The sequence below is a fragment of the Lepidochelys kempii genome, chromosome 8, assembly GCF_965140285.1.
Source record: "Lepidochelys kempii isolate rLepKem1 chromosome 8, rLepKem1.hap1, whole genome shotgun sequence".
In the NCBI taxonomy this organism is placed as follows: Eukaryota; Metazoa; Chordata; order Testudines; family Cheloniidae; genus Lepidochelys; species Lepidochelys kempii.
The window spans coordinates 22,826,306-22,853,344 of NC_136387.1; the positions used below are offsets into that span (position 1 = coordinate 22,826,306).

The window sequence follows — 27,039 nt, forward strand, 5'->3', positions numbered from 1 at the left end:
CATGCCCTCTTCAGTGTGGGAAATTTTCATCTCACAGGAAGATGATTGGGTCTCCCCCCGAATTCAGTCACCGTTTTGCTGTAGAAGCATAATAAATGACTGCACCACAAATAGGGAAAAGTTGGTGCCTGCAAAATGGAAGCTCTGAGACAGAGCGCAGAGGAGAGGCCATTCACTTTAATTAGCAGATGATCAAGACTGTCAGGAGGGACATGAGGCAATAACTGGATGACACATGACACATGCTCTGTAAAAGCCCAACATTTGACCCAGGTTAAAGTTGCAGATTATGGTGTCTGTCTAAACAGAAGAAAGAAAGAAATCCACTGCTCTTTGGCTAAGAAATTTATGTAGGACCTACATAAAAGCAATATTCTGTGCTCTTCTATGCCTGCTGGGTTGAAGTGTACTGGCTAAGTTGTGGAGGGAGGACTGGAATAGTAGATAGTGCCAGATACTGGGATTGAAGTATATTGGCAGAGCTGTCTGGGGAACACTTATACAGCTCTTCCACACTTCCCATATCTAACCTGTTTTGAGCATTAAAATTCAGCAACACCTGAAAAATAATTGAAATATGATATAAATAACTGATAAGTTGTGTGGGGGGGTGTATATATAAACATATCTCCAATGGCATTATGTATTATTCCCTTTAGTTTTGCTTTTTAAAGCCTAAAATTACACACACCCACTAATAAATACATAAGCAACTTCTCAGTGCTTCAAATAGAAAGATGAGGCCAGCTAGTGCACATGGCAGACCCCTTTCTCTGTGCCCTAATAGCCTCACCATGTGTGGACCTAGATACTTAGCCATCTTTCTACTTTGCCAGCTATGTGAGGATGGAAAGGGGTGTAGAATATCCATTGGCCACCAGAGCTACCAAGCTATTAGTAAGCTTGTATTATTATTGTTGTTTATATAGTTATTTAATTGGTATTCCTGTAGCCCCCAGGAGCCCTAGTCATCATAGACCATGCCCCTATAGTGTTAGGTGCAGTACAAGCATGTGTGTCAATGGGTCATAATTTCGGATTCATTCTGTCGACGTGTTGCAGTATTGTATGCTATATCTTCCTAACAGAGGACTCATGTGAGCTACTAAAGCCATAGTCAACTTGATTCTGTGTGATATGAAATCTTGGCTTCAAAGAGTCAATTATCCTGTCTATAAGCTTTGGCTGTACAGGAGTGGCTGCCTCAATGAAGGACACTACCAGGTAGAACGTATACCTGAAATGCTTAGGATTAGCGAGGCAACTAATTAAATACTTGAATGAGAGAGAGCTGATGATTATCTATGCTGCCCTTGACTTAAGGCACTTGTTTTGCTCTGGCTGCTACCGCAGTCCACTACATGCAAATTAGAGGTGAGGAAATAAGCAATAAACAACTGCTAGATAAATTTCACTTCATTGTTCAGCTTGCAGTTTTTCTGAGTACCATCTTAAAATGACTGAATTTGTTTGTTATTCAGAATGACTTGCAATGATCTGAAAATCATTTGACTTAAAGATTGTGACTATTACAATCACATGGACATCCAGAACGGCCTGGAAAAAATGTCTCAGAGCAACAGGTGGTAGAAAGAAACTAAGGGGGCAATAAGGTGTTACCTTGGCTCCTGCCTCACTTAATCCTGCACAATGAAACCAGCCAATCCAGTCCAAATCCAATAGAATTTTATCCCTCATGTAGATGGAAAATTCATCACAGTTGATTGTTTCTTAGAGGACACAGCCTGGATTTCTCAGGTTACTGGCCACCCAGAAGAGCCCCACTAGTTGAGGCTTCACCCATACTACAGCAGAGGTAGAGAACATTTTCTTAGGTCCTAAACTGGTGCTTGTTAAAGCCAATGGCAAAACTCTCATTGAGTTCAGTGATTATCAGGATCAAGCCTTTGCCACAGCATTGACGTGACAAAGCTCGCTCTGTTTATTATCATGTCACTAACCCCAATTCTGTGGATTTTTCTACTGGATAATCCAATCAATTAAAAAAAAAGAGTTCTGATTTAGCTCATTGATTTATTTTTTTTATATTAAATCTCTCTGAACTGAAGAGTATTATCTTTGTATTCATTTAGCATTTTATTAATGTGATTCAATTTTAATCTTAAAAGGATTTTGTATTGAATAACCATGTCTAGTTTAACTCAAATTTACCTGATTAAAATTCCATTTGGGTTTAGTTCTGTATTATATGTTGTAAGTCTAATATGCTGAAAGGAAATCCTCTAGTACTGTTAGCCTTTCTGTCTAATATATTTTTGTTACTCGATGCCTTTTCAGGATTTTGCAGTGAGGTATTTATCTTAATGTACATTATTTGCCTTGACAGGTTACAGAATTTGCTTGGTCATTTGTTTTTCAATGATTCTTTTACTCATCTAAAGCCATTGAAATTAATTTAAAACCCAACCTCCCCTGTGCTATATTTACTCAGACTGGGAATGGGATGACTGCCAAAGTCACTTCCCCTGTCCCAGTATACTGTGGGTGGCAGAGTAAGAGAACCTTTAGGAGATACCATATTGATAGTCGAGGACAAAAGATGACCTTAGAGTCATCAAGAGGTGTATTGCTATCTCTTAGAGACCCCAAGAAGTGCACTCACCGGTCTTCTTTGGTTTACAATAAATAGCTTCATTGCCCTTCTGGGTGCTGTGGCATACTCCGCATCCCCCTTCCATGTCTGCTTGTTCCAAGCCAGGACTTTGGGAAACCCTGGTTGGTGACATTAAGCAGCATGGGTTGTGATCAGTTAGTCAGCAAGTGAGTGAACCAAGGAGAGTGACAGTATCCTGCTATGCCCAGTAGTCTCAATAACAAATCCCTTTTCAGATTCATCGCAGCTGAATCCTGTCTCCTGTCTGTCACAAAAGGCAGTAGAGGCATAAAGGGGATGTCACTGAAGGAGCTGTGGGTCACAGATCACATCAACAGGGTGATCCTCACACCCCTAATGTCCCAACCCAATCCCCAAATAAGATCCAGGATTTGTCCACCTATATATATATTAAGCCAGAAACCAGCTGGGATGGTCTCAAAAGATATCACAGCTCACAAAGAGCTGATAATAACTGAGCAAGCATCATCAGTTCAGGATTGATATACATTCCACCAAGTGGATTAACACTAGCAGTCTGTGACATCTAGTAAACAGATGTGTTTAATCCATATTGATTCCCACAGCCAGGTTCTACAATCACCCTCTGGAAATGTTGCTTTCTTTGAAAGAGCTGATTCACCTGTTACCTCCATCCCTGCTCCCAGCTAGTGGGCTGAGGGTTTGAAACAGAATCATCTGTATACAGGTGTTCAAGCTGTGGCCATCTGGGCGCATCTTGCAGAAGCCACAATGAACAAAGAACACGGGGAGTTTCCTGTTTCATTACCCCTTTGGCATACAGAACTGAGCACATCCTACATCAGTCACACTGACTGACCCCATGTGCTGTGAAAGGCAGTGGTGCGGCTGCTGGCCTCTTGGACAGAGGTGTTGCACTCTGTTTTAAAAAAAAATTTAGGGGCAGTGAGAGAGCCCAGAAAACAGCCCAGGAGCCTGAAGTCTTTCTTGGTTTAACCCTGCTCACAAGTACAGCACAGGCAGAAGTGATGCAAGCTCCTCCCATGCAAACCACAGCCAATACACCTGTCTGGCTATGGCTGACCATAAAAGCCCTCATCAAAAGCCAGTTGTGGTGGACATTTTTGGCACCAACCCTCCGTGAATTGTTCTGTCTGAAACCACCAGCTCATGTCAAGCTGTCAGACTTTTGGCCACCAGTGGAACAGGCAGAATTTCGACTAACGATCTCTGTATCTGATTACCAACTCTCCTGACCTACATGGCTCACAAGGCTCTTGATTTCTGAGATGGCAAGTGGAATCTAGGTCCTCATTTAACACTGAATCTGCACTTGGTCACTTTTCATCACTGTTGCTGTGTTTCTCAGTTTCACTTCCACAGCACTGGGGAAGCAGGGCTGCAGAGGCTGGTTTAGAAGTCAGGAGAAGGTAGCTTAGAACCTAGAGTAGGTGAAAGGTAAGTGTGGCCTATGGAGATTAAAATCTCTCATGCATGGTGGTGCAGTCCAGTGTGGGATATTAGTTGTATCATCATTTCCACCAGTGCCATAGTCACACACTGCAATGAAAGATCACCAGGAAATAAGTCTCAAACCAATATTTGCTTCAGTGCCTCAACTCAGAAGATTTAGACTCCCCCTGGATGTGGGGAAGGGGAGGAGAGGGATCTTTCACTAATGGAAACCAGGGAGAATTTTGCTAAGGGTTTTTATAATCCACTGGCCTGTTTCCCTAACTCAGGAAGAAGTCTATGCTTAAAGACTCTCAGGATTCAGGTTAAGCCTTCAATATAAAACTTAGGCAAAAATATCAAATAAAGCATGCTTCTCTGCCTACCCAAGGCTACAGCACCTGGAGCCTTTTCCCCTTGTCTTCCTCCATGCTAAAAGGACACACCCCCTCTTCAAACCCTCTACTTCAGGATCTACTACAGAAGCCCCTCTCCCACTTACAGCTCCTTTCAGCTGCATTTTCCCAGCCCTATGTAAAGATCACCTGACCCCTTCCCAGTTGAGTCTGATCATTGAACAGGGCTGGCTGGCCCTGAGAGTCAAGCTACTCTGATACAATGTTAACCTATGTGAATGTAGTCCCTCCCTTTTTTTATTCTCAGCCATTCATAAATCCTTCAGCTGCTCAACATGGATTCAAATACCTTCAGATAGGGTCAGAGTGAGGACGTTCTGAATCCCTTACAAAGCCATTCAACTGGTGCCCCCCTTACATTGTGTAAAGTGCCCCATAGATTGCACAGTATAACTGCAGCACCTGCCAAGGTGGGTGGGGCTATGGCTGCATCTGTAGAACCTCAACATTCTTCTCTGATGCCTTGTCTGCACATGTCTAACCCAGCCAGGGACCGGTTGTGGCCACAGCTTTGATGGCTTGTCTACTGAGCACAGGTAAAAATTGTTTGTTTGCAGTAAAAACTTTCCTTCTTACTCTTCTCTTTTAAAGCCCTGATGTTCAGTGCTTGCTTTGTCCTTGTAGCTAATATTTTTAAAAGATTGGATCTGAACTTTGGATATAGGGGTATTTATTGAGGATAAAGGAAGAAACTGACCACTCCTCCATTTCTTGGCTTGTATGTGTGTGTGTATGCTGTGGGAGCAGAGGTGTGCTCCCTTCCACAGCTACAAACAGCATGAGTGCTGCAAACATGCTCCTTACTGGAAATAATTTCATTCAGATTTAGGGGAACGGTTTATTTCCAAACACACTGATTCCTCAGCAGCTGTTCCTTCTGGTGGCCATTTTCCCAAGGGCTGGGAATTGTTTTTGTTTGTTTGTTTGTTTTTAAATGAAGGGCTGTAGCACAATAAAGCGTATGCTGGGTGTCCCCGTATCAGATGAATCAAGGCTTTTGAGACAGTGCCTTCTAAATTAAGTGCCTCAAGCCTTTCTGCTAAAGGGCAGCAGATTTTAGCATTACCCACTGGCTTCTCTGGAATCATAGAATATCAGGGTTGGAAGGGACCTCAGGAAGGGTGACTACATCTGAAAACACCCACTCTGAATGAACAGCCTCTATGAAGAGAAACTAATAAGGATTAAATAGTCCCTCAAGGATGAAGAAAACTTCCCATTTCCAGACAAGGTGGCTGAGTTTGGGCCTGGTGCTAACATGCTGCTCATCTCTACCCTGCCCAATGAATTGTTTCCAGCTTGGAGGGGGTTCTGCAGACAACTGCAAATATAATTTCCTCCCTGCATTCATGGGTGTGGTGACTTAGTTCTCTTAGTTCTGAGAGAGACATTCACCTCAGCTGTCTGGCTCATCAGGACCCTTTGGAGCTGGAGGTGCAGCTCTCAAAGGCCCCTGGTCTGAGTTTGAACATGCTCTTAGGCGTACCTACACATCCAATGTGTTGGACCAGGACTAAGCTGAAGTCTGCTACTGATTGTGGCTCCCGCATGGCAGATGCAGCAGACAGTGTAGAGATTGTGGATGGGGAAGTGAGTTCATGGCAATTTCTGGCACCAATAAGAGGCTTCCTGTGAAGCTAGGGCTAAGCAAGACCCAGATGCCCCACCCCCACAAACACTTCATGGTCTCCCTGGGATGGAATCACCCTCCAAGTTCCCCTGCTCCCCATGCCCCAGATGCATTTTAGTTTTGCTTGTTAGTCCACCTTCCTCCCATGTGAAGCTGATGATGCCACCCCTGGAGGCAGCAGTCAGATACACACTCTTGCTGCCTCTTCCTGTAGCTCAGTGCTCTATCTATGCTCCTCTGTCCCTATGGCCTAATGCCAAGTATGCTTCCAGCTCTAACGTGGGTACTCATATGGCCCCTATTACGGTCTGAATGCCTCACAGTTTTCACTATATTGATCTTCACAACACCTCTGTGAGGTAGGGCGGTGCTACTGACCCCATTTTTACAGATGGAGAATTGAGGCACAGAGAGGGTAAGGCCCAGATCCACAAAGGTATTTAGGATCTTGAAGTCCTTTGAAATCAGTGGAAGTTAAGAGTCTAAATAACTCTGTGAATCTGGGCCTGAGAGACTTGCCTAAGGTCATACAGGAAGTCTGTGGCAGAGCAGACTTGAAGCTGATGCTCCCAAATCCTAGGTTGGTGTCCTGCCCTCTGGACCATCTTTCCTCTGTTTAATATCCCTGACCCCTCCCAAATATGTAGCAAGTCCGGGATAATGGGACCATGCAAAGGTATCACTTTTACTTTTCCTATGAGGTTTAATAGTTGCCAAGGGGCCTTCAAACTCCAGCAAGTAGCTTAGTTTGTTTTTATGCACACCAGGGTAATCGCAGTTTGTGAAGTGGACTGTAAATGAATTTCAAAGCTCATTCCAGAGCTGCGGCATGCAAACAAGGTAAATGGGAAGCCCCAGCAGGCAATTGCTCTGTCTCCAGGAAAAATGAACGGGGCAGGGTCATTAGGCACTGTTAGCTGCATCAACTACAGGTAGCTTCTTGTACCAAGGACTCTGAGGACAGAGGACTACTACTGAAATCCAGGGTGGGAAGGGAAGGGTCTTTTACTTACTGAGGAAAATATCATTTGGGCTTGATTGTTTGCTGAAGGACTTGAAGAGCTGAGGGGTAAAACATCCCCCACCCCACCCACAACATATCTGTACCCCTTATTCTTGGTCTGACAAGGCAAACAGAGTACAGATGCCTAGAGACCCAGGAGGAGCAAATGTATAATAGAACTCTCTCCTAGAGCAGGGATAATGCCAGTCACAATGGACAACTGAAAAGAAACTTGTAACCCCAGGGGAAGTGCAAATATGTTAGGAATCAGACCAGAACTCCCCATCCCTAGTGAAGTCAGTGGAAGCTGTAGGTGCTCAGCTCCTCTAAAAAAAAAAAAAAATCCAGCTGTTTATTTAGATATCTAACTTTAGGCACCCACCTTTTAAAACGTGAAGAGCCAGAGCAAAAGCCCTATCATCCCTGTTTAAGGCCAGACCCTCAATTGGTGTAAATCAGCATAGTGCCATCAGCTTCAGTGGAGAGATGTCAATATACGCTGTCTGAGGCTCTGGCCCATAAATCTCAAAATGGCTCACCTGGCCCAGCCCAAGTGCAAATCACTTTGAAACACATCAAAAATATTAACATTAAAAAACAAAAAAAACCTGCCTACAGCAAAGCCTAGAAGCTGTTTAGATACCACTTTAATCTCTGTCTTAAAATTGGTACTGTTAACCTAGTCTCGGCATGATGGAAATCTGAGCCATAACAGATCACAAGCTCAGATGTGTAAACACACAACCTGGTCCGCTGTAGCTCTGTTGACCTCTCAGAATCAAGTTGTTTAAACATCAATATAAGAATGTGATTGATTTCCATGTCAGTTAACACAGGAGCTGTTGGGTGTGTTTATCCTGGGTGGGTATTTATTTAAATTTAAGTATTGTGACAAAGTTCCTCCTCTGCCTTGGTGGGTCCTGCACTTATTGGCAGATTTGCTCGCCTCAGAGGTTCACGGCAGCCCTCAGTTTGGCCACTTTCGTGGCTCAAATCTGCCGTTCATTCAGTTATCCTCATCGCTGGCCAGCATGGGGAAAAGGAAGAACAATCCCTGCAGTCTCTGCTGATCCACCTACTGAATCGGGGAAACAGGCCAGAGACCTTCCCCTCTGGCAGAACCCACGGTCCACGTCAACTCCTCCAGTATCAAGTAGGGAGAATGGAGGGATGGGGGGAACCCAGGCCCACCTTCTACTCCGCGTTCCAGCCCAGGGCCCTGTGGACTACAGCTGTCTACAGTGGCTCCTGTAACAGCTGGGTGACAGCTACAACTCCCTGGGCTACTTCCCCATGGCCTCCTCCCAACACCTTCTTTATTCTCACCACAGGACCTTCCACCTAATGTCTGATAATGCTTGTACTTCTCAGTCTTCCCGTAGTACGCCGCCTTGTACCTCTTGCTCCCATCTCCTCACACGCACACCACAAACTGCTGTGAGCTCCTTTTAAACCCAGGTGCCCTGATGAGCCTGCCTGTCTTAATTGATTCTGGCAGCTTCTTGATTGGCTGCAGGGGTTCTAATCAGCCTGTCTGCCTTAATTGTTTCCAGAAAGTTCCTGATTGTTCTGGAACCTTCCCTGTTATCTTACCCAGGGAAAATGGACCTACTTAACCTGGGGCTAACATATCTGCCTTCTGTCACTCTCCTGTAGCCATCTGGCCTGACCCTGTCACAGTATGTATTTGTAATAGGTTCTTTGCTGGTCGTCAGAGCTCAGAAAGGGGCTAAGGATCCATCTGTACAAATGGAGCATGTTTCTGCTACTCCTTTCAGGGAAGTGGAAAGGGATTCTGCATGGAGAAAAAACAACTGTTCTTTTTGGCATGAGACTCAGGCCTTGTCTACATGGGCAAGTTTCTGCGCAGTAAAGCAGCTTTCTGTGGTGCAACTCCCGGGGTGTACACACTGCCAAGCCACTCAGTGCGCAGAAACTGACTTGCAGGGCTGTAAAAAAAAAAAACAAAAACAAAAAAAACCCACCCCGACGAGAGGCGTAGAGCTTTCTGTGCCAGGTGCCAGTGTAGACATTCTGGTCTATTACAGCACTGCAATTGGCCTCTGGTAGGTGTCCCACAATGTTTGTTCTCACCTCTCTGGTCATCTGTTTGAACCCTGCCCTCAGGTGACCAACTGTGAGCCCCACCCCTTAAATTTCTTTAGAATTTTGAAAGTCCCCTTCCTGTTTGCTTAGTGATGCATGCAGTGGTCTCAGCACATCTTTCCAGGTGGCCATGCCTGCTCCAAGCACCAGGTGATCCCCCGCTTGGAGCAATGCCGAGCTGCTGGACCTCCTCAGCATTTGGGGAGAGGAGGCTGTGCAGTCCCAGCTGTGCTTCAGCCATAGGAATTATGATACCTAAGGACAGATTTCACAATGCATGACAGAAAGGGGCCATTACTGGAACACACTGCAGTGCAGGGTCAGAGTGAAGGAGCTGCGGAATGCCTACCACAAGGCATGGGAGGCAAACCATTGCTCCAGTGCTGTGCCCATGAGCTGCCGGGTTCTACAAAGAGTTGGACGTGATACTCGGTGGCGACCCCACCTCCACTGTGAAGCCCACTGTGGATACTTCGATGGCTCATGTGCCAAACAAGAGTGGACCGAGCCAGGAGGAGGAAATCTTGGATGAGGATGTGGAGGGGGAGGGGGACCCAGAGGCAGAGGACAACTCGAAGGTCAGAGATGCATGCAGCCAGGAGCTCTTTTCCACACCTGAGGAGGCTAGCCAGTCACAGCTGTTCGAGTTTGGCAAAGCGCAAACAGGAGAGAAGGCCCCTGGTAAGTGGCTTTGATTTTGGGAATTGCTGAAGCGATTTGTTGGGAGCAGGAGGGTTGCAGAAAGCAGGCTTGTGTCTGTATGATGTGCGTACCACCATATGCCTAGTCTGAGTGGCAGAACGGGGTGTTGATTGACTCCCTCACTTAATGGGAATCTGCCTCAGAGATCTCCACGAAAATTTCATGGAGATACTGGGCAGACCTGCTTTGTTTCTTACCTCATTAACAGTAACTTTCCCATGCCACTCTGCTGTCAGAGGGTGGGGGTGGAGGGAGAGCATTGCTGCACACAGGTGAGCCGCATGAGGGCCAGGGCAGAAGCCACAGTCCTGGAGAAGACCCTCCCTTGATTCCATGCTCACCCTCAGCAGCGAGAGATATTCCATAATGCACACACCCTGTGGAAAATGTGGGGACAATAATGATTATAAGGCACTATCTCCCCCGCCCCCATTGCTGGCTCTCCTCAAGAGCCATGTGCCCAGTGTACAGTACAGTCCTGGAACAATGATTTCCCCAGCCCCTGCGGTTACTGCCCACTTTGGGGCTCTTGTGGCTCATGTGTGCTTGCCTGGGGTCAGCCAGTTGGTGACAGGCATGTGAATAGTGGCTGTGTTTTAAATCACTGAATCAGTGTGGTCTGTGTGTTGCAATCAGTACTGCCTCTGTAAAACGTTTTGGCTTCACAGAGATGACCTTGGGAGTCCAGCCTCCCTCTTTGTTATCGCCGGCTGAAAGGCTGCGCAGAATTAGAAAGCAGTCATGAAGAACTAAAGAGGGCTTTCTGCGTGATGTCATGATGCACTCTGCGGCTGAAAAACTAGAATTGAAGGAGTGGCGGGACAGCGAGAAGAGGGCCTGAAAGGAGAACGCGGGGTGCCAGAACGAAGCCAGGGAGTGGCTCTTCAATGCTATGGAGCGCCAAGCAGACATGATCCAGGTGCTACTAGAGCTGCAAACTGAGCAGCTCTGCACCCATCCTCCCCTGCAGCCGCTGTCGCAAAACTCTTTCCCATGCGCCCCGCAGACACCACCAACACACTTTTATCAACCTCCTGGCTCCAGTCTCTACCTGCTGCATTCCACTCCTCCCCCCTCATAGTCCAGCACTGCGGACTCCCAGTACCCTCTGCACTCAACGCCCATCCCTCTGCAGTTTAGCCCTGCTGAAGTACAGTACCCGCTGCATTGTACTCCAGAGGATCCCTGGACATCTCTTTGCATATGATCCCTGGACATACACAAATCTTTAACTGTCCCAAGACCCCACCTCCTCCTGAGACCCTCCTTTCCTCCATCCCCCCCAGTGCTGATGTGGTTTTTTTGTTTGTCTCTCTCCTCCGGTTGTTGTTTTTTAATAAAAGAATTGTTTTGGTTTGAAAGCTGCTTTATTCCATTAATTGAAAGCAAACCGAACCCTGCAAAGCAACAAGCAATTTTCTGAAACCTTTATAGTGCATCTGCACCAATCACAATCACCTCCTAGCATTACAAGCACTGCACTCCCATGCATAGCAACAAATATTAGTGGCTTTCAGCTTCAAATTGCTGCCTCAAGGCATCCCTGATCCTTATGGTCCCGTGCTGTGCCCCTCTAAGAGCCCTGCTCTCTGGCTGTTCAAATTCAGCCTCCAGGCACTAAGCCTCAGCAGTCCAGCCCTGAGTGAAGCTTTCACCCTTCCTTTCACAAATATTATTGAGTGCATAGCACGTGGCTATAAGTATAGGAATATTGTCATCAGCCAGGAGCCAGATCCAGCCACCCATATAGGCAGAGGCAGCGGGCCTTTAAATGGCCAAAAGCACACTCAACAGTCCTGCTGCACTTGCTCAGCCTGTTGAACCATTCCTTGCTGCTGTCAAGGTTCCCCATGTATGGCTTCATAAGTCCCAGCATTAAGGGGTAGGCAGGGTCTCCCAGGATCAAATGAGCATTTTGACTTCCCCTATGATGATCTTCTGTGCCAGGAAGAAAGTCCCTGCTGGCAGTTTCCTGAACAGGCCAGTGTTCTGGAAGATGCATGAGTCATGCACCTTTCCAGACCAGCCTGCGTTAATGTCCGGGAAACGCCCATGGTGATCCACAAGTGCCCAGAGAACCATAGAGAAATAGCCCTTCCGATTAATGTACTTGGTGACTAGGTGTTCTGGTGCCAGAAATGGAATATGTGTGCCATCTATCACCCCTCTGCACTTAAGGAAGCCCATTTGTGCAAAGCAAGCCATCCACAATGTCATGCACGTTGCCCAGAGTCATGGTCTCTTGGAGCAGGATGTGATTAATGGCCCTGCACACTTCCATCAACACACGTCCAACAGTCAACTTTCCCACTCCTAGCGGCCGAGCGGTAGCAGTCTGGAGTAGCCAGCTTCCATGGTACAATTGCCATGTGCTTCTCCAATGGCAGGACAGCTCTCATTTTCGGATTCTTGTACCGCAGGGCTGGGGCGAGCTCATCACACAGTCCCATGAATGTGGCTTTCCTCATGCGAAAGTTCTGCAGCCCCTGCTAGTCATCCCATGCATGGCGATGTGATCCCACCACTCAGTGCTTCTTTCCTGAGCCCAAAAGCGGCATTCCACTGTGGTCAGCACCTCCGTGAATGCCAGAAGCAATCTCATATCGTAACGACTATGTGTGGCGAGATTGTCCAACTCCTCTTGCCTTTGTAGTTTAAGGAATAATGCCACTGCCACTCGTGATGCGTTAGTCAGAGACAGCAGCATATTGGTCAACAGTGCAGGATCCATTTCTGCAGTCCAAAGAGGCAGATCATGCAGTACACAAACCGTTGAAAGACGACACCAAACACGAAAGGATGCACAGGGATTGCTGGGATGTGAAGCAATGCATCATAGGGCATGGGGATTGGACCCAGGATGCCCCGCGACCCCGTCCGCCTTCCCATTACTCTTAGCGGCAGAAGAGGAAGAGATGCTCTGTGGAATAGCTGCCCAGAATGCACCGCTCAAAATATCACGCTGTTGCACAGGCAGCTGACAGCGTGAACACACAACAGAGGTTTCCCTTCAGTGCTGTCTGAGCAGCGGTGTGACTGCCGGCGATGTAACTCTGCCAATGTAGACGTACCCTAATTCTTCACTGTGAATGGGCACCTTATGACAAGCCTGAGCTTGTCCAAGGCTGCCAACCAGGGCTGGCCTTACCATGAGGCTAACTGAGGCGGCTGCTTCAGGTCCCAGAGTGTAGGGGGGTGCCACTAGGACCCAGAGTGTTGAAAATTGTGTCTGCTGCTGGTGCATATGTATTCTCTCTGTTCTAGATGCACAGAGATGGTGGAGTGCTGTGCTGGAGGAAGGAGGGCACAAGAGACCTAACAGGCAGGCAGGAGAAAAGGTGAGAGGGAATAACAGAAAGCAGCAGCAGCTGCAGGGAGAGAGAGGAGGAGGAGCCTCTTATGTACCTCTCTAGCACCCCCAGGAGCCTGGACTGATTAACACCAGCTTCTCAGGGAGCTTCCTGTTTCCTGCTGCTTCCCTGAACCCACTTGAGGAGAACAGGCAGTGAGCTGAAGTAGTAGGAGCCAGTTAGGCCCTTACAACGCTGATATCTTCCCTCACTCAGGCCCTGCTACCAGCCTGCTTATTTGTCCCCTTCAATTGAGTGTTGAGAGCCACTATAGCTGGCACAGAACAGCAGTCATGAGTGAAAGAAGAAAACGCCCTTCTGGGGCAGCATTCAGAAAAAGAAAGAAAGCAAAGGAAGCTTTTCTGTCTAAGCAGGAAGGAGCTCTCCTGAGATACATAGACACAAATGTTCACAGTGAGCCTTCCTGACCCAGTGAGGATGTGAGTGGTGAGGAGATGCCTGATCTTCCAGTTAGTCAGAGTGCAGGTGACCTGGCAGCTACTGCAGTATCCATATCTCCGTCTCAAATGGATGTAACCATGCACATTCCTGTAGATCTGAGAAGAGTGTGGTGAAGGCGAAAGAAACAGCTGCTGTGAGTTTAGTTCCTTAAGTCTAGATGATCCAGGACTGTGGACCCACTTGAGCAGTAGCCGGAGGGACTTCCTTGTACTGCATGGGCCACAGCAAGTGAAAAACTTCATGTTCCCCAAAGACAATGAAAATAGAAGTTTCCATCCAACACATTACTGGCTTGAAATCCCCAATGGTGACAAAGTGGAGAGGCCATGGCTTACATACTCAGAAACCCAGAATGCTGCATACTGTTTTTGTTGCAAACTCTTCCAGTCTAATGTTCCAGCCACAGTGGGTTCTACAGGAACAAAGGACTGGAAAAATATGGCTAGAAATCTGGCATGCCATGAGAAGGCAGCAAATCACCAGAGAGCATTCCATAGGTGGAAAGAGCTTGAGATGAGATGGAGGTTAAAGGCCACCATAGATAATCAGCATCAAGAGAAGATTGCATCAGAGTCTCTTTACTAGCAAAATGTTCTGAAAAGGCTCATTGCCATTGTGAAAATGTTTGCTACCCAAAACCTAGCACTGCGTGGCACTTCAGATCAGCTGTATCTGCCAAACAATGGAAACTTCCTTAAAATTGTGGAGCTGATGGCTGAGTTTGATGCTGTACTCCAGGAGCATCTAAGAAGAGTCACCACCCAAGAAATGTACACACACCACTACCTTGGAAAAACAATTCAAAATGAGATCATACAGTTACTAGCAACAAAAGTCAAACAGAAGATTGTGGCAGATCTGAAGTCAGCAAGATATTACTCTGTTATTCTGGACTGCACACCTGACATCAGCCATACGGAACAAAATGACTTTAATGGTGCGTTTTGTAACAACAACAGAACCTAGTGAAAATGTCCCTGCAACGGTGACGGGCAGAGAGCATTTTCTAGAATGTATTGACATTGATGATACTACAGGAGCTGGTATGAAAAATGTGCTTCTTAAAAAGCTGGAAGATATGGGAATTGCGATAGCTGACATGAGAGGTCAGGGCTATGATAATGGTGCCAACATGAGAGGAAAGAACAGAGGAGTGCAGACATGGATCTGAGAGTTAAGCCCTCGAGCTTTTTTTGTCCCATTCAGTTCTCATTCACTGAACTTGGTGGTCAGTGATGCAGCATCAGCTTCTAGTGAGGCTGCTGAATTTTTTAATGTAATTCAAAGCATCTATGTAGTTTTCTTTGCATCAGCTCATCGATGGCAAATTTTGAAGCAACATCTGGGAACATTCAGGGCCGGCTCTACCTTTTTTGCCACCCCAAGCAGCGAAGCAAAAAAAAAAAAAAAATGTGGCCACCAAAGAATAAAAAATGACAAAGCTGCCGCTGAAGTGCCGCTGAGAAAGGGAAAAAAAAAACCCACCGCTGGAGTGCTGCCCCAAGAACGGCCAAAGTGCCGCTCCTTCTGATTTGCCACCCCAGGCACCAGCTTCCTTAGCTGGTGCCTAGAGCCAGCCCTGGGAACATCCTCTCTGACCCTGAAACCACTGAGTGCCAGACGATGGGAAAGTTGAGTGGAGGCGATAAAGCCTATCAAACACCAAATTGGGAAGATAGATGATGCCATAGTTGCTATTATGGAGGATAATGCTGTGACAGGAACTGTTTGTGGGAGAACAGTGGCAGAGGGAAATGGAATCACCAGAACATACATAACTTCACATTTCTGTGTGGCTTAGTGTTGTGGCATGACATACTGTTTGAAATAAATGTTGTAAGCAAGAGACTCCAAGGTGTTGATTTTGATATATCTGGAGCAATGGAACAACTGGAGAAAGCAAAGTCATACCTGCAGTCTTACCGATCAGATGAGGGATTTCAAAACATTCTGAAGAGTGCATAGAAGTTGGCAGAGGAACTTCACACTGAAGCTCTTTTCCCACCCATTCAAGAACACAAGAGTCACCGAAGAAGAAGGCATTTTGATTACGAGGCACGGGATCATCCATAAGAGACCCCAAACAACAATTCAAAGTTGAATTCTTTAACTGGGTGCTAGATTGTGCAATGCAGTCAGTTTAAAGAATGTTTCATGCAGCTCAAGGAACACAGCAGTATATTTGGGATGTTGTATGATACTCCAAAACTTCTCACTATACCTGAAGAAGACCTACACCAGCAATGCAGGGCACTAGAGACAGTGTTGACACATGATGACATGCGCGATATTGATGCGAGTGATTTACGTGATGAACTGAAAGCCCTTTCCAGATACATTTCAGCAGGATCAACTCCAAAAGTTGTCCTGAAATATATGTGCACAAGTAAAATGACCACCCTCTTTCCAAATGCTTTTGTTGCTCTGTGCATACTTCTAACACTTCCTGTAACAGTTGCCAGTGGAGAACGCAGCTTCTCCAAGCTGAAGTTAATAAAAACACATCTACGCTCTACAATGACACAGGAGACGCTGGTCGGTCTTGCAACCATCTCAACAGAGCATGAGCTGGCCTAGACTGTGGACCTTCAGGAAGCAGTTCAAATCTTTGCAACCAAGAAGGCACGGAAAGCACCACTTGGATTATTCAAACAGACAAAAATGCCAGTGTTTACTATGCAGACAAGAAAAGTTACATTTGTTGTTCAGGCATTTGAAAGTTAAGTGTTACTTAAAATTTTTGAACAAGGCATTTTAAGTTGTTAGTTCTCCTTTATTGGGGTAGGTAGCAGAGCAGTACCATGAGAGGAGTAGAACAGGAAGAAGGCAGAATTGAGACCTTTCAAAGTTTTGGCCCAAGCGAGGGGGCATGGGGGCGTCATTTGAGCTCCCCGCCTCAGGTGCCAAAATATTGTGGGCTGGCCCTGCTACCAATAAATTTGCCTCTGAATTCCAGGAAACCAAAGCATGTGAAATTTTGCAAGAGGTTTTGCTTTCTATACCAGGTGCTCCTGAAAGAGTGAGCCGGTATTCCAAACCAATTGGATGGAAGCTGGGGAAAGGTTGTGGGCATTGGGTGGGAAGACAAAGCAATTAGGATGAGGAGCCAAATTCTGCCCTTCATTAGACCCAGATGACTCCACTTAAGTCAACACTAGGTTTACACAGCATTCAGCTTTGGCCCAATTCATTCATTTCACAGAAGCAGAAGGTACAAGTTGCATGAGCAGCTCTGGCAGTTCTTTCCTGATCTCTCAGGAAGATGTGTAGTGAGCAGGAAGGAGGGGAGATGGTGGGATAAAAGACAAGTGCTGCTGCAGGAACGGCAACTTTTTTATAGGAGGTCATTAGGGTGATTTTAACAAAAGTATGTAAACGATTAAAGAGCTTAACAGGCACCTTGGAATGTCTGTGCAGAAGAGTGTTTTAAAGTTGTCTGTAGATCACTAAGCTTTATAGTGCATGTACATTGGCCAAACCAGACGGTCTCTACGCAAAAGAATAACTGAACACAAGTCTCACATCAGGAATCATAACATTCAAAAACCAGTGGGAAAACACTTCAGTCTCTCTGGCCACTTAAAAAGATTTAAGGGTGGCAATTTTGCAACAGAAAAGCTTCAAAAATAGACTCCAGTGAGAAACTGCTGAGCTTGAATTAATATGCAAACTAGATACCATTAACTTGGGTTTGAATAGAGACTGGGAGTGGCTCGGTCATTACACATATTGAATCTATTTCCCTAAGTTAAGTATCTCACACCTTCTTGTCAACTGTCTAAATGGGCCATCTCGATTATCACGACAAAAGTTTTTTTCTCCTGCTGATACTAGCTCATCTTAACTAATTACAGGTTTCAGAGTAACAGCCCTGTTAGTCTGTATTCGCAAAAAGAAAGGGAGTACTTGTGGCACCTTAGAGACTAACCAATTTATTTGAGCATAAGCTTTCGTGAGCGACAGCTTCCTTCATCGGATGCATACTGTGGAAAATACAGAAGATGTTTTTATACACATAAATCATGAAAAAATGGGTGTTTATCACTACAAAAGGTTTTCTCTCCCCCCACCCCACTCTCCTGCTGGTAATAGCTTATATAAAGTGATCACTGTCCTTACAATGTGTATGATAATCAAGGTGGGCCATTTCCAGCACAAATTCAGGTTTTCTCCCCCCCCCCCCGCCCAAACCCACTCTCCTGTTGGTAATAGCTTATCTAAAGTGATCACTCTCCTTACAATGTGTATGATAATCAAGGTGGGCCATTTCCAGCACAAATCCTGGTTTTCTCCTGCCCCCCCCCCCCCCCCCCCACACTCCTGAAGGTCGAGACAGCAGACTGGACTTCTACATAGAGTGCTTCCACCAACATGCACAGGCTGAAATTGTGGAAAAGCAGCATCACTTGCCCCACAGCCTCAGCCATGCAAAACACAAAGCCATCCACAGCCTCAGTAAGAACTCTGACATCATAATCAAAAAGGCTGACAAAGGAGGTGCTGTTGTCATCATGAATAGGTCAGAATATGAACAAGAGGCTGCTCGGCAACTCTCCAACATCACTTTCTACAAGCCATTACCCTCTGGTCCCACTGAGAGTTACCAAAAGAAACTACAGCATTTGCTCAAGAAACTCCCTGAAAAAGCACAAGATCAAATCCGCACAGACACACCCCTGGAACCCCGACCTTGGATATTCTATCTACTACCCAAGATCCATAAACCTGGAAATCCTGGGCACCCCATCATCTCAGGCATTGGCTCCCTGACAGCAGGATTGTCTGGCTATGTAGACTCCTTCCTCAGGCCCTACACTACCAGCACTCCCAGCTACCTTTGAATTACCACTGACTTCCTGAGGAAACTACAATCCATCGGTGATCTTCCTGATAATACCATCCTGGCCACTATGGATGTAGAAGCCCTCTACACCAACATTCCACACAAAGATGGACTACAAGCCATCAAGAACACTATCCCCGATAATGTCACGGCTAACCTGGTGGCTGAACTTTGTGACTTTGTCCTTACCCATAACTATTTTACATTTGGGAACAATGTATACCTTAAAATCAGTGGCACTGCTATGGGTACCCGCATGGCCCCACAGTATGCCAACATTTTTATGGCTGACTTAGAACAACGCTTCCTCAGCTCTTGTCCCCTAACACCTCTACTCTATGTGCGCTATATTGATGACATCTTCATTATCTGGACCCATGGAAAAGAAGCCCTTGAGGAATTCCACCATGATTTCAAACATTTCCATCCCACCATCAACCTCAGCCTGGTCCAGTCCACACAAGAGATCCACTTCCTGGACACTACAGTGCTAATAAACGATGGTCACATAAACACCACCCTATACCGGAAACCTACTGACCGCTATTCCTACCTACATGCCCCCAGCTTTCACCCTGACCACACCACACGATCCATCGTCTACAGCCAAGCTCTGCGATACAACCGCATTTGCTCCAACCCCTCAGACAAACACCTACAAGATCTCTATCAAGCATTCTTACAACTACAGTACCCACCTGCGGAAGTGAAGAAACAGATTGATCGAGCCAGAAGAGTTCCCAGAAGTCACCTACTACAGGACAGGCCTAACAAAGAAAATAGCAGAACGCCACTAGCTGTCACCTTCAGTCCCCAACTAAAGCCCCTCCAACGCATTATCAAGGATCTACAACCTATCCTGAAGGATGACCCAACACTCTCACAAATCTTGGGAGACAGGCCAGTCCTTGCCTACAGACAGCCCCCCAACCTGAAGCGAATACTCACTAGCAACCACATACCCACAACAGAACCACTAACCCAGGAACCTATCCTTGCAACAAAGCCGGTTGCCAACTGTGCCCACATATCTATTCAGGGGACACCATCACAGGGCCTAATAACATCAGCCACACTATCAGAGGCTCATTCACCTGCACATCTACCAATGTGATATATGCCATCATGTGCCAGCAATGCCCCTCTGCCATGTACATTGGTCAAACTGGACAGTCTCTATGTAAAAGAATAAATGGACACAAATCAGATGTCAAGAATTATAACATTCATAAACCAGTCGGAGAACACTTCAATCTCTCTGGTCACGCGATTACAGACATGAAAGTTGCGATATTACAACAGAAACACTTCAAAACCAGGCTCCAGTGAGAGACTGCTGAATTGGAATTCATTTGCAAATTGGATACAATTAACTTAGCCACTCCCAGTCTCTATTCAAGCCTAAGTCATTATGCAAGGTAACCTATTTCCCCTTGTTTTTTTCCTACCCCCCCCCCCGACCCCTTCCTCAGACGTTCTTGTTAAACCCTGGATTTGTGCTGGAAATGGCCCACCTTGATTATCATACACATTGTAAGGAGAGTGATCGCTTTAGATAAGCTATTACCAACAGGAGAGTGGGGTGGGGGGAGAGAAAACCTTTTGTAGTGATAAACACCCATTTTTTTATTGGTTTGTGTGTATAAAAACATCTTCTGTATTTTCCACAGTATGCATCCGATGAAGTGAGCTGTAGCTCACGAAAGCTTATGCTCAAATAAATTGGTTAGTCTCTAACGTGCCACAAGTACGCCTTTTCTCTTAACTAATTAGCCTCTTACAGTTTGTATGGCAACTTCCAACTTCTCTGTATGTATGTATGTATGTATATATATATATCTTCTTACTATATGTTCCATTCTATGCATCCGACGAAGTGGGCTGTAGCCCACGAAAGCTTATGCTCTAATAAATTGGTTAGTCTCTAAGGTGCCACATGGACTCCTGTTCTTTTTGCGGATACAGAGTAACACGGCTGCTACTCTGAAACCTGTAAGCTTTGTAGAGTAGCTACATCTAGTGTCTGAATTGGACACTACAGTAACCAGAGAGAGAAGGTAGGTGAGGTCAAGAGGTCTTCTTCAGCCGTGTGTGGCTCAAAAGCTTGTATCTCACGCACCAACAGAAGTTTGCCCAATAAAAGATATTACCTCACTCCTCCACCCCCCCCCCCCCCCCCGACTCTCTAATATCCTGGGACTGACATGGCTACAACTGTAATGCATTACACTAATCAGTCAGTCGCTGATAAGGTAGCTTGCAAGTGGTGGTTTTATTTTGACAGCTAATGCCTGAAGGCAGGGTCCACTTTGCAACACAAGATCATGGATTTTTATGTTCGTGGTTAACAATCAGCCAGAGCTAGCTGAGACATAAGAGGCTGAACAAGGAGAGGCTTTGTGATGTGAAATTTCAGGTACTTCCTGGAAGTTTCAAGTGCAACGCTTCTCGGTCTGGAATGTAGAAGCACCCTCTCCTGGTACAATTATGACAGTTTTTAATATAATTATCAGATTATTTTTGTTAAGATGACTAAGCAGTGATGAGTTACAGACCACTTGCCCAGCCCACGGGAGAGTGAACTCATTTAACAATTTGAGATGGAGCAGATCTACAGTCAGCCTCCAGAAATGTTCAAGGTGAGGGCACTGGAGTACTGAAATATGAATGGCAAGACAACTTTTCCTGAAATCCTGAGGTGGGGAAAAAGCACTTGGTAAAGATTTAGGCAAATTCAGCTTTAAAGCCCTAAAAATGAAGGGTTAAATAGCATATTTATAAAGGAAATGGTTCAACTTCCATCTTAACACCAGGCTTCACTTCTCTAGGTTTTGCAGGCTGGCTTACTATACCAAGGGTGGCCAACCTGAGCCTGAGAAGGAGCCAGAATTTACCAATGTACATTGCCAGAGAGCCACAGTAATAGGTCAGCAGCTCTCCCCGCACCTTTTCCCAGCACCTCCTGCCCACCAGCAGCCCCACCCAATCAGCTGTTTTGTGGTGTGCAGGAGGCTGGGGGGGGGAGAAGGAGCGAGGACACTGCAGGGACGGGGTGGAATGGGGGCAGAGCAGTGAGCACCCCCCCTCCCCGGCACTTTAGAAAGTTGGCACATGTAGCTCCAGCCCCGGAGTCGGTGCCTAGACAAGGAGCCGCATAGTAACTTCTGAAGAGCCGCATGTGGCTCCGGAGCCACAGGTTGGCCACCCCCGGACTATACGATCAGTTGAGCACTGTGACTGAGTCTGTTCCCCAGTAATACTAGCCATCCCTTCTCAACGTACTTGAGCTGGTGTCAGAGAAATCAAATGCAAATACTACCCCCTCACACTAGAGCTCCAAGTGAGCAGCAAAGGCCCTGAACAAGATGCCATCTCTTTTCAGTTTTCATTAGAAAAAAGTTTGTAGCCATTTCAATTAACAAGAAAACCTCCGGGTGGTGAATTGATGCAGTCGTGAATGGGTTAATTCTTCATAGGTGTAATCCACTGAAGTCAAGGAGTGATGACAGGACTCAAGTTCACACAGGAGATTTGACAGAGGCAAATTGCTCCCATTCATCTAGTTGCAGGGTTGAGTCTGAAACCTAATGGTGAATTAACTCTATCATTGCCAGGCATGTTTAGCAGACACTGCTGGCAAATGTTTGTGCAGTGTAGTTTGCTCTCACAAAATGTAGAGATGAAAAAACCCTCACTAATTTTATATTCATGCATTTTACAAGGACACTGTTCAGTTGCTTCCTACTCTATATTCTCTAGCAGTCTCAAATGACAAAAGCAATGAGTCTCCTTTGTCAAGTAGGAAGATATCCTAGTCATCAGTCTAAACATCCCTTTGCTCAATTTCGGATGTTGAAATTCAGAATTATCAATTGTTGTAGTCTAGCGTTTCTCCAACTGGGGTCTGTGGACCCCGCTGATCAATTCCTCCCCCTCCCTTCCAGTGCCTCCTGTATGCTGGAGAACAACTGTTCAGCGGCATATAGGAGGCGCTGGGAGGGAGTGGGAGGAGCAGGGATGCGGTGTGCTCAGGGGAGGAAAGAAACAGGGAAGAGCAGGGGTGGGGCCTTGTGGGAAGGGGTGGAGTGGGGGCAGGGTCTGGGGCTGAGCAGGTGGCTTGGGGGGGTTCACAAAAATTTTAAATCAAAATGGGGGTCTGCAGGTTGCTAGTTTGAGAACCGCTGTTATAGTCCACAGTTGAAAACAAGGAAGGTATTCATACTCCTGGGTTCTATTTTATACTCTGACACTGAGTTGCTCAGAGTTTCAGTAAGCCATTTGAACACCCCAGTACCTCAACTGATCCATGTGTAAAATGGGTATAACCTACCTACTGCAGTATTGTAAAGCTTCATTAATAGTTTGCAAGGAGGAAAAATTGACTAAATAAGGGCAAAGTAGTATAAACATCTGTACAAATAATTCCTCTGGTAGCCAAGATTTAACTACCAGAAAATAGTAGATGGTGTCTGGATGTCTAGAATGAGTCTCCAGAAATATAGACATATTGGAGTAGAAATGATTCTATTAAACATTGGCTCTGCCCCCTCACCAACTTTGAACTATGCACACCAATGACCCAGAATTCTGGTAAGCTGGCTAGTTTGTTTTGCCTGACCTCAGCCTCAACCTCACTGGAGTATGTTTGGTTAAACATGCTTAACAGAATACAGAGACCAAGTTTGTGATTTAGCAAGAACTTATCGAGCTCAGACTGAACCTACAGTTAATGTGTAAAATATATTCACTATTCATTGGTGGAAGAGCACAGGAACGCACTCCTTACACGCATTGTGAAGAACATTAATTGATCAAAATCTTTTGCTGCTTCCACTTGTTGAACTGGAGACCTGTGGCTATCCAATGACCATATATATTCACTACAAGTGGTAGGGGGGATCCTTCAAATATTTTTGCAAACATAGTAACACAGGTGTGAGTAGTGTGTCTACAATGAAAATTGCCAGCATAGTTAAAATGGCAAAATGTCCCTAGCATAGGCACAGTTGTATGGGTATAAAAATGCTTAATTCAGTTTGGTGAAGCAACATCTTCTATATGGATATAAAGCACCTCACACTAGAATAACCTCATCTGCACTCAAGCTTTTACTGGCATAACTGTCAGAAAATCTCACGCTGTACTTAACAGTCATTCCGATAAAACTTTAAATGTAGATCAGGCCTTAATTGATCTCCATTAACTTCTTAGCTTGTTATTGCTGTAGAGGCTAACTTACATTATGTACCCAATAAGTGACAAGATGGGTGAAGTAATATCTTTACTGGACAAATGTCTGTTGGTGAAAGAGACAAGCTTTCCTGCTTACACAGAGCTCATCTTCAGGTCTGGGAAACTTACTTCTGATGATGAGCTTGGAGAAGTTTGGGGCACGGGGAGGGTTGTTTGAACGCCAGAAGAGATGTTCAGAATAATTCCTGTTTGGAAAAGGAGGTATATTTTTGCTGCCTATGGGGCAATTTTCAGATACCTTCTCTATTTAGTTCTATCTGCTATGACTGACAAACATCTAATGCAGTTCAAGCCCTACCCTTCCCAACTTCAGTAAATGCATGTACTGTGTACAACAGAATCAAAATTCTGGCTCTTATTGCTGGAACCATAGAGGGAACCTGTAGATACAGTAGAAACTTAAGGCATTCTGTCTGTACAGTAAAAACCCAGGACTGTCTCCATGGTTGTTCACTTATTGCATCTGTAAAAAGGTGCAGCTGAAGGGCAAGCACGAAGCAGACAGAGGGCTGATTAGTTCAAAGTGATTCAGAAGGGGCTTCTGATTTCATAATTCAAGCCAGTTGAACCCTGTGCTTTCAGCCATTTGCCAGTAATTACATGGCCTTTACCTTCTGGAATTCCAAGAACGTTATCGATTTCAGTTAGATGTCTCATATGCAGCTTTATATTTAAAGCAAGTGGACCCAATGTTTAATAAAGGTTTATTTTCATATTCCAAGAGGCACCACATACATTATTGAATGAGGAAATAAATAATGCTAGAAAATGTTTTTGGAATTTATCACTCAAAGATGAAATTGGGTTCACAAGCTTTTTTTTTTTTTTTTTTTTTTTAAAAAAGGAAAAAAAAATTACAACTTCCTCTGGACCAACGACATGGCTGCTCCCTTTCAGCTTTTGCCCTTCTTTGCAGCCCCTTTAAGTTAGCTCCTCCCCAAGCTCCCAAAAATGCACACAAGACACACAGACTGTGTTCAACAGATTTACTCGGACTGGACTCTTAGATGCTCAAGAAGAAAAAGGCACAGATTAAGAGATTCCAATGACTCTTTTGAACACAGCAAATGGGGTTATGTTTGTAACAAACAAAAAAAATTTACTGCTCTGAATTGTATGGGCTAAGAAATTCAAACTTTTTCACCTTGTCCCAATTGTTCGCCTTCATTAAAATGGAATTTAAATTAAATTGTATAAACATATGAAATAAAGTCTCAGCTTTAGGAATATTTTTGTTTCCTCTATGTACAAACCTTAGTATACAATTTTTATATTTCATTATACATTTACTACATATTCTATACCAAACTGAGTCAGGCCAACCGCAAAGTACACAATTCCCAAGACACCTCAGTGCACTAAGGCAGTAGGAATGGATCCATCTGCTTTCTTTGCTGGCAGTGCCAACTGGAAGTTAGGAAGGGACAGGGATTAGCTGGGGGATCCAATTAAATGTAATCATCCTCTACTGGTTCGCCATTGACATCACAGTAATGAATGAAGATCGCCACCACCCGCTGGAAAACACCTTTTTTCATCTGGCGCAGTTCTGAGATCTCCTCGCCTATTGTTTCCATGCAGATATCTGCAGATAGCTGTCCTTTCCTCCGGGGAGCATAGATAGTTGCTATGAAAGGTATAGCAAGAATGAAATAAAAATGAAATGCTTTTCTATGAAGAAAGTCACAAAATTGAGCAATCTCTATATTAGCGCTAACATGAGAATGTAAAGAACCTTTTTTCGGAAAGTGAAACATGCACACAGAAAACGTCCCTTTGGGCATGAAAGTCTAAGAGCTATTGGTCAGGCATAAGAAGAAGAAGAAATTGTGTCTGAGGTTTTTGTTTTTGATTAAAAACCCCCAATGTCTCAATTGTTTTAAGATTGAACTTTTGTCCAGGAACTCCGGTTTAGTAGAAAAACAATCACAAATGCTACTGCAGTTAAACTCTGGCCTAGCCTAATGACTAGAGCACTAGACCTAGGAGACCGGGTTCAATATCCAGGACTACCACTGGCCTACTTGGGCAAGTCACTTCCCCTTTCTGTGCCTCAGTTTCTCTGAGGGGATGGAGAAGTAAAATGGAAATATAACTGACCACCTTTGTAAAGCACTTTCAGATCTACTGATGAAAAGCACTATAAAAGCTAGGTATTATTAACAACTTACCCTAATGTGCCTAGATGTTGTAGATCATGGTGTAAAATCATATAATTTGAAATGTCTAGACAACAAGGGCAAATTAAGGATGAAGTTACAGCCTCAATTTTGAATTTTTTTGTAGATCTACAACCAGACGTTAAAAGGTGTCTTCTCATTGTTCAATTAAAAACAATACAGAATTACTTTGATTCAGACTATAACGATTCATCAGGTGAATCAGTTTTGCCAATGATATGGCACCAGAGAACTCAGGAACTTGCTGAAGACAGACCACAGATTATCTGGCTGTCAAAAAATGCCAAGTCATTTAACTATACATGTTCTATAGATGCCTTAAAATGCATACCGTACAACTAAAACAGGGTGATCTTTTCACACGTGTCCATGTTATAAAGTAAAGCCATGCATCTATGAGTCCTCTATTTTGTTAAACTGTCTTCATTATGGTTGGATTAACCTTCCCTTCCATAATTGATGATAAACTCACTGCTGACTTTGTCCCCTTAACACCTATTGGAGGTATAGAAGGGGCAAAAACAGCTGTCTGGAAATACCCCTGGTGGAAGGGGTTCACCAGGTCTCTGAGGTGCAGAAACAGCCCTATGCCCCATACCTCTTGCAACCTTTAGAAAATTATTTTTAAAAAAGCACAGCCTCAATCCAAGCAGCATGTTAAGGCAGCAATTACTCACTTCTCTCATCATCCTCAAAATCATATCTGGCATAGCTGTTTGGCTCTGCTGTTCGGAGCGACCTCAGCCAGGGAAAATCTGTAATCATAGAGTAAGGGGCTCCATCCACAATGCCTAAAAAAAACAAAGAGAACTGGTGAGATTATACTGCTGTCCTTTAAATGCCATTGCTTCTCATCTCACCAGGAAGAATCCAATTTTATTAGGCAGGCATACCACACTGGTACAGGCAAAGAGCTTCCTCAGCCCAGGAATGCTCTATTCAACACCTGTCCAAGCCATAACTCTTTGACATTTCCTGAGATAGTTGTTATCCATTTCCGCACCGTAATCTCAGACACTTCCCAACTAAGTTTTTAATTCCACATC

The 27,039-nt window shown here is 45.0% G+C and overlaps 1 protein-coding gene across 4 annotated transcripts in view; it reads right to left on the reverse strand.

Moving 5' to 3' along the window:
- Nucleotides 1-25,147: 25,147 nt before the first annotated feature.
- Nucleotides 25,148-27,039, reverse strand: part of FBXO38 (F-box protein 38) — a 39,079-nt gene continuing 37,187 nt past the window's right edge. For all 4 annotated transcript variants that reach the window (XM_073355861.2, XM_073355857.2, XM_073355860.2 and 1 more), the window contains 2 exons: nt 26,671-26,784; nt 25,148-25,440 (listed from right to left, as the gene is read on the reverse strand). In XM_073355861.2, coding sequence (XP_073211962.2) covers nt 25,262-25,440; nt 26,671-26,784 — 293 coding nt within the window. In that variant the 3' untranslated portion in view covers nt 25,148-25,261. The remainder of the gene's footprint in view (nt 25,441-26,670; nt 26,785-27,039) is intronic.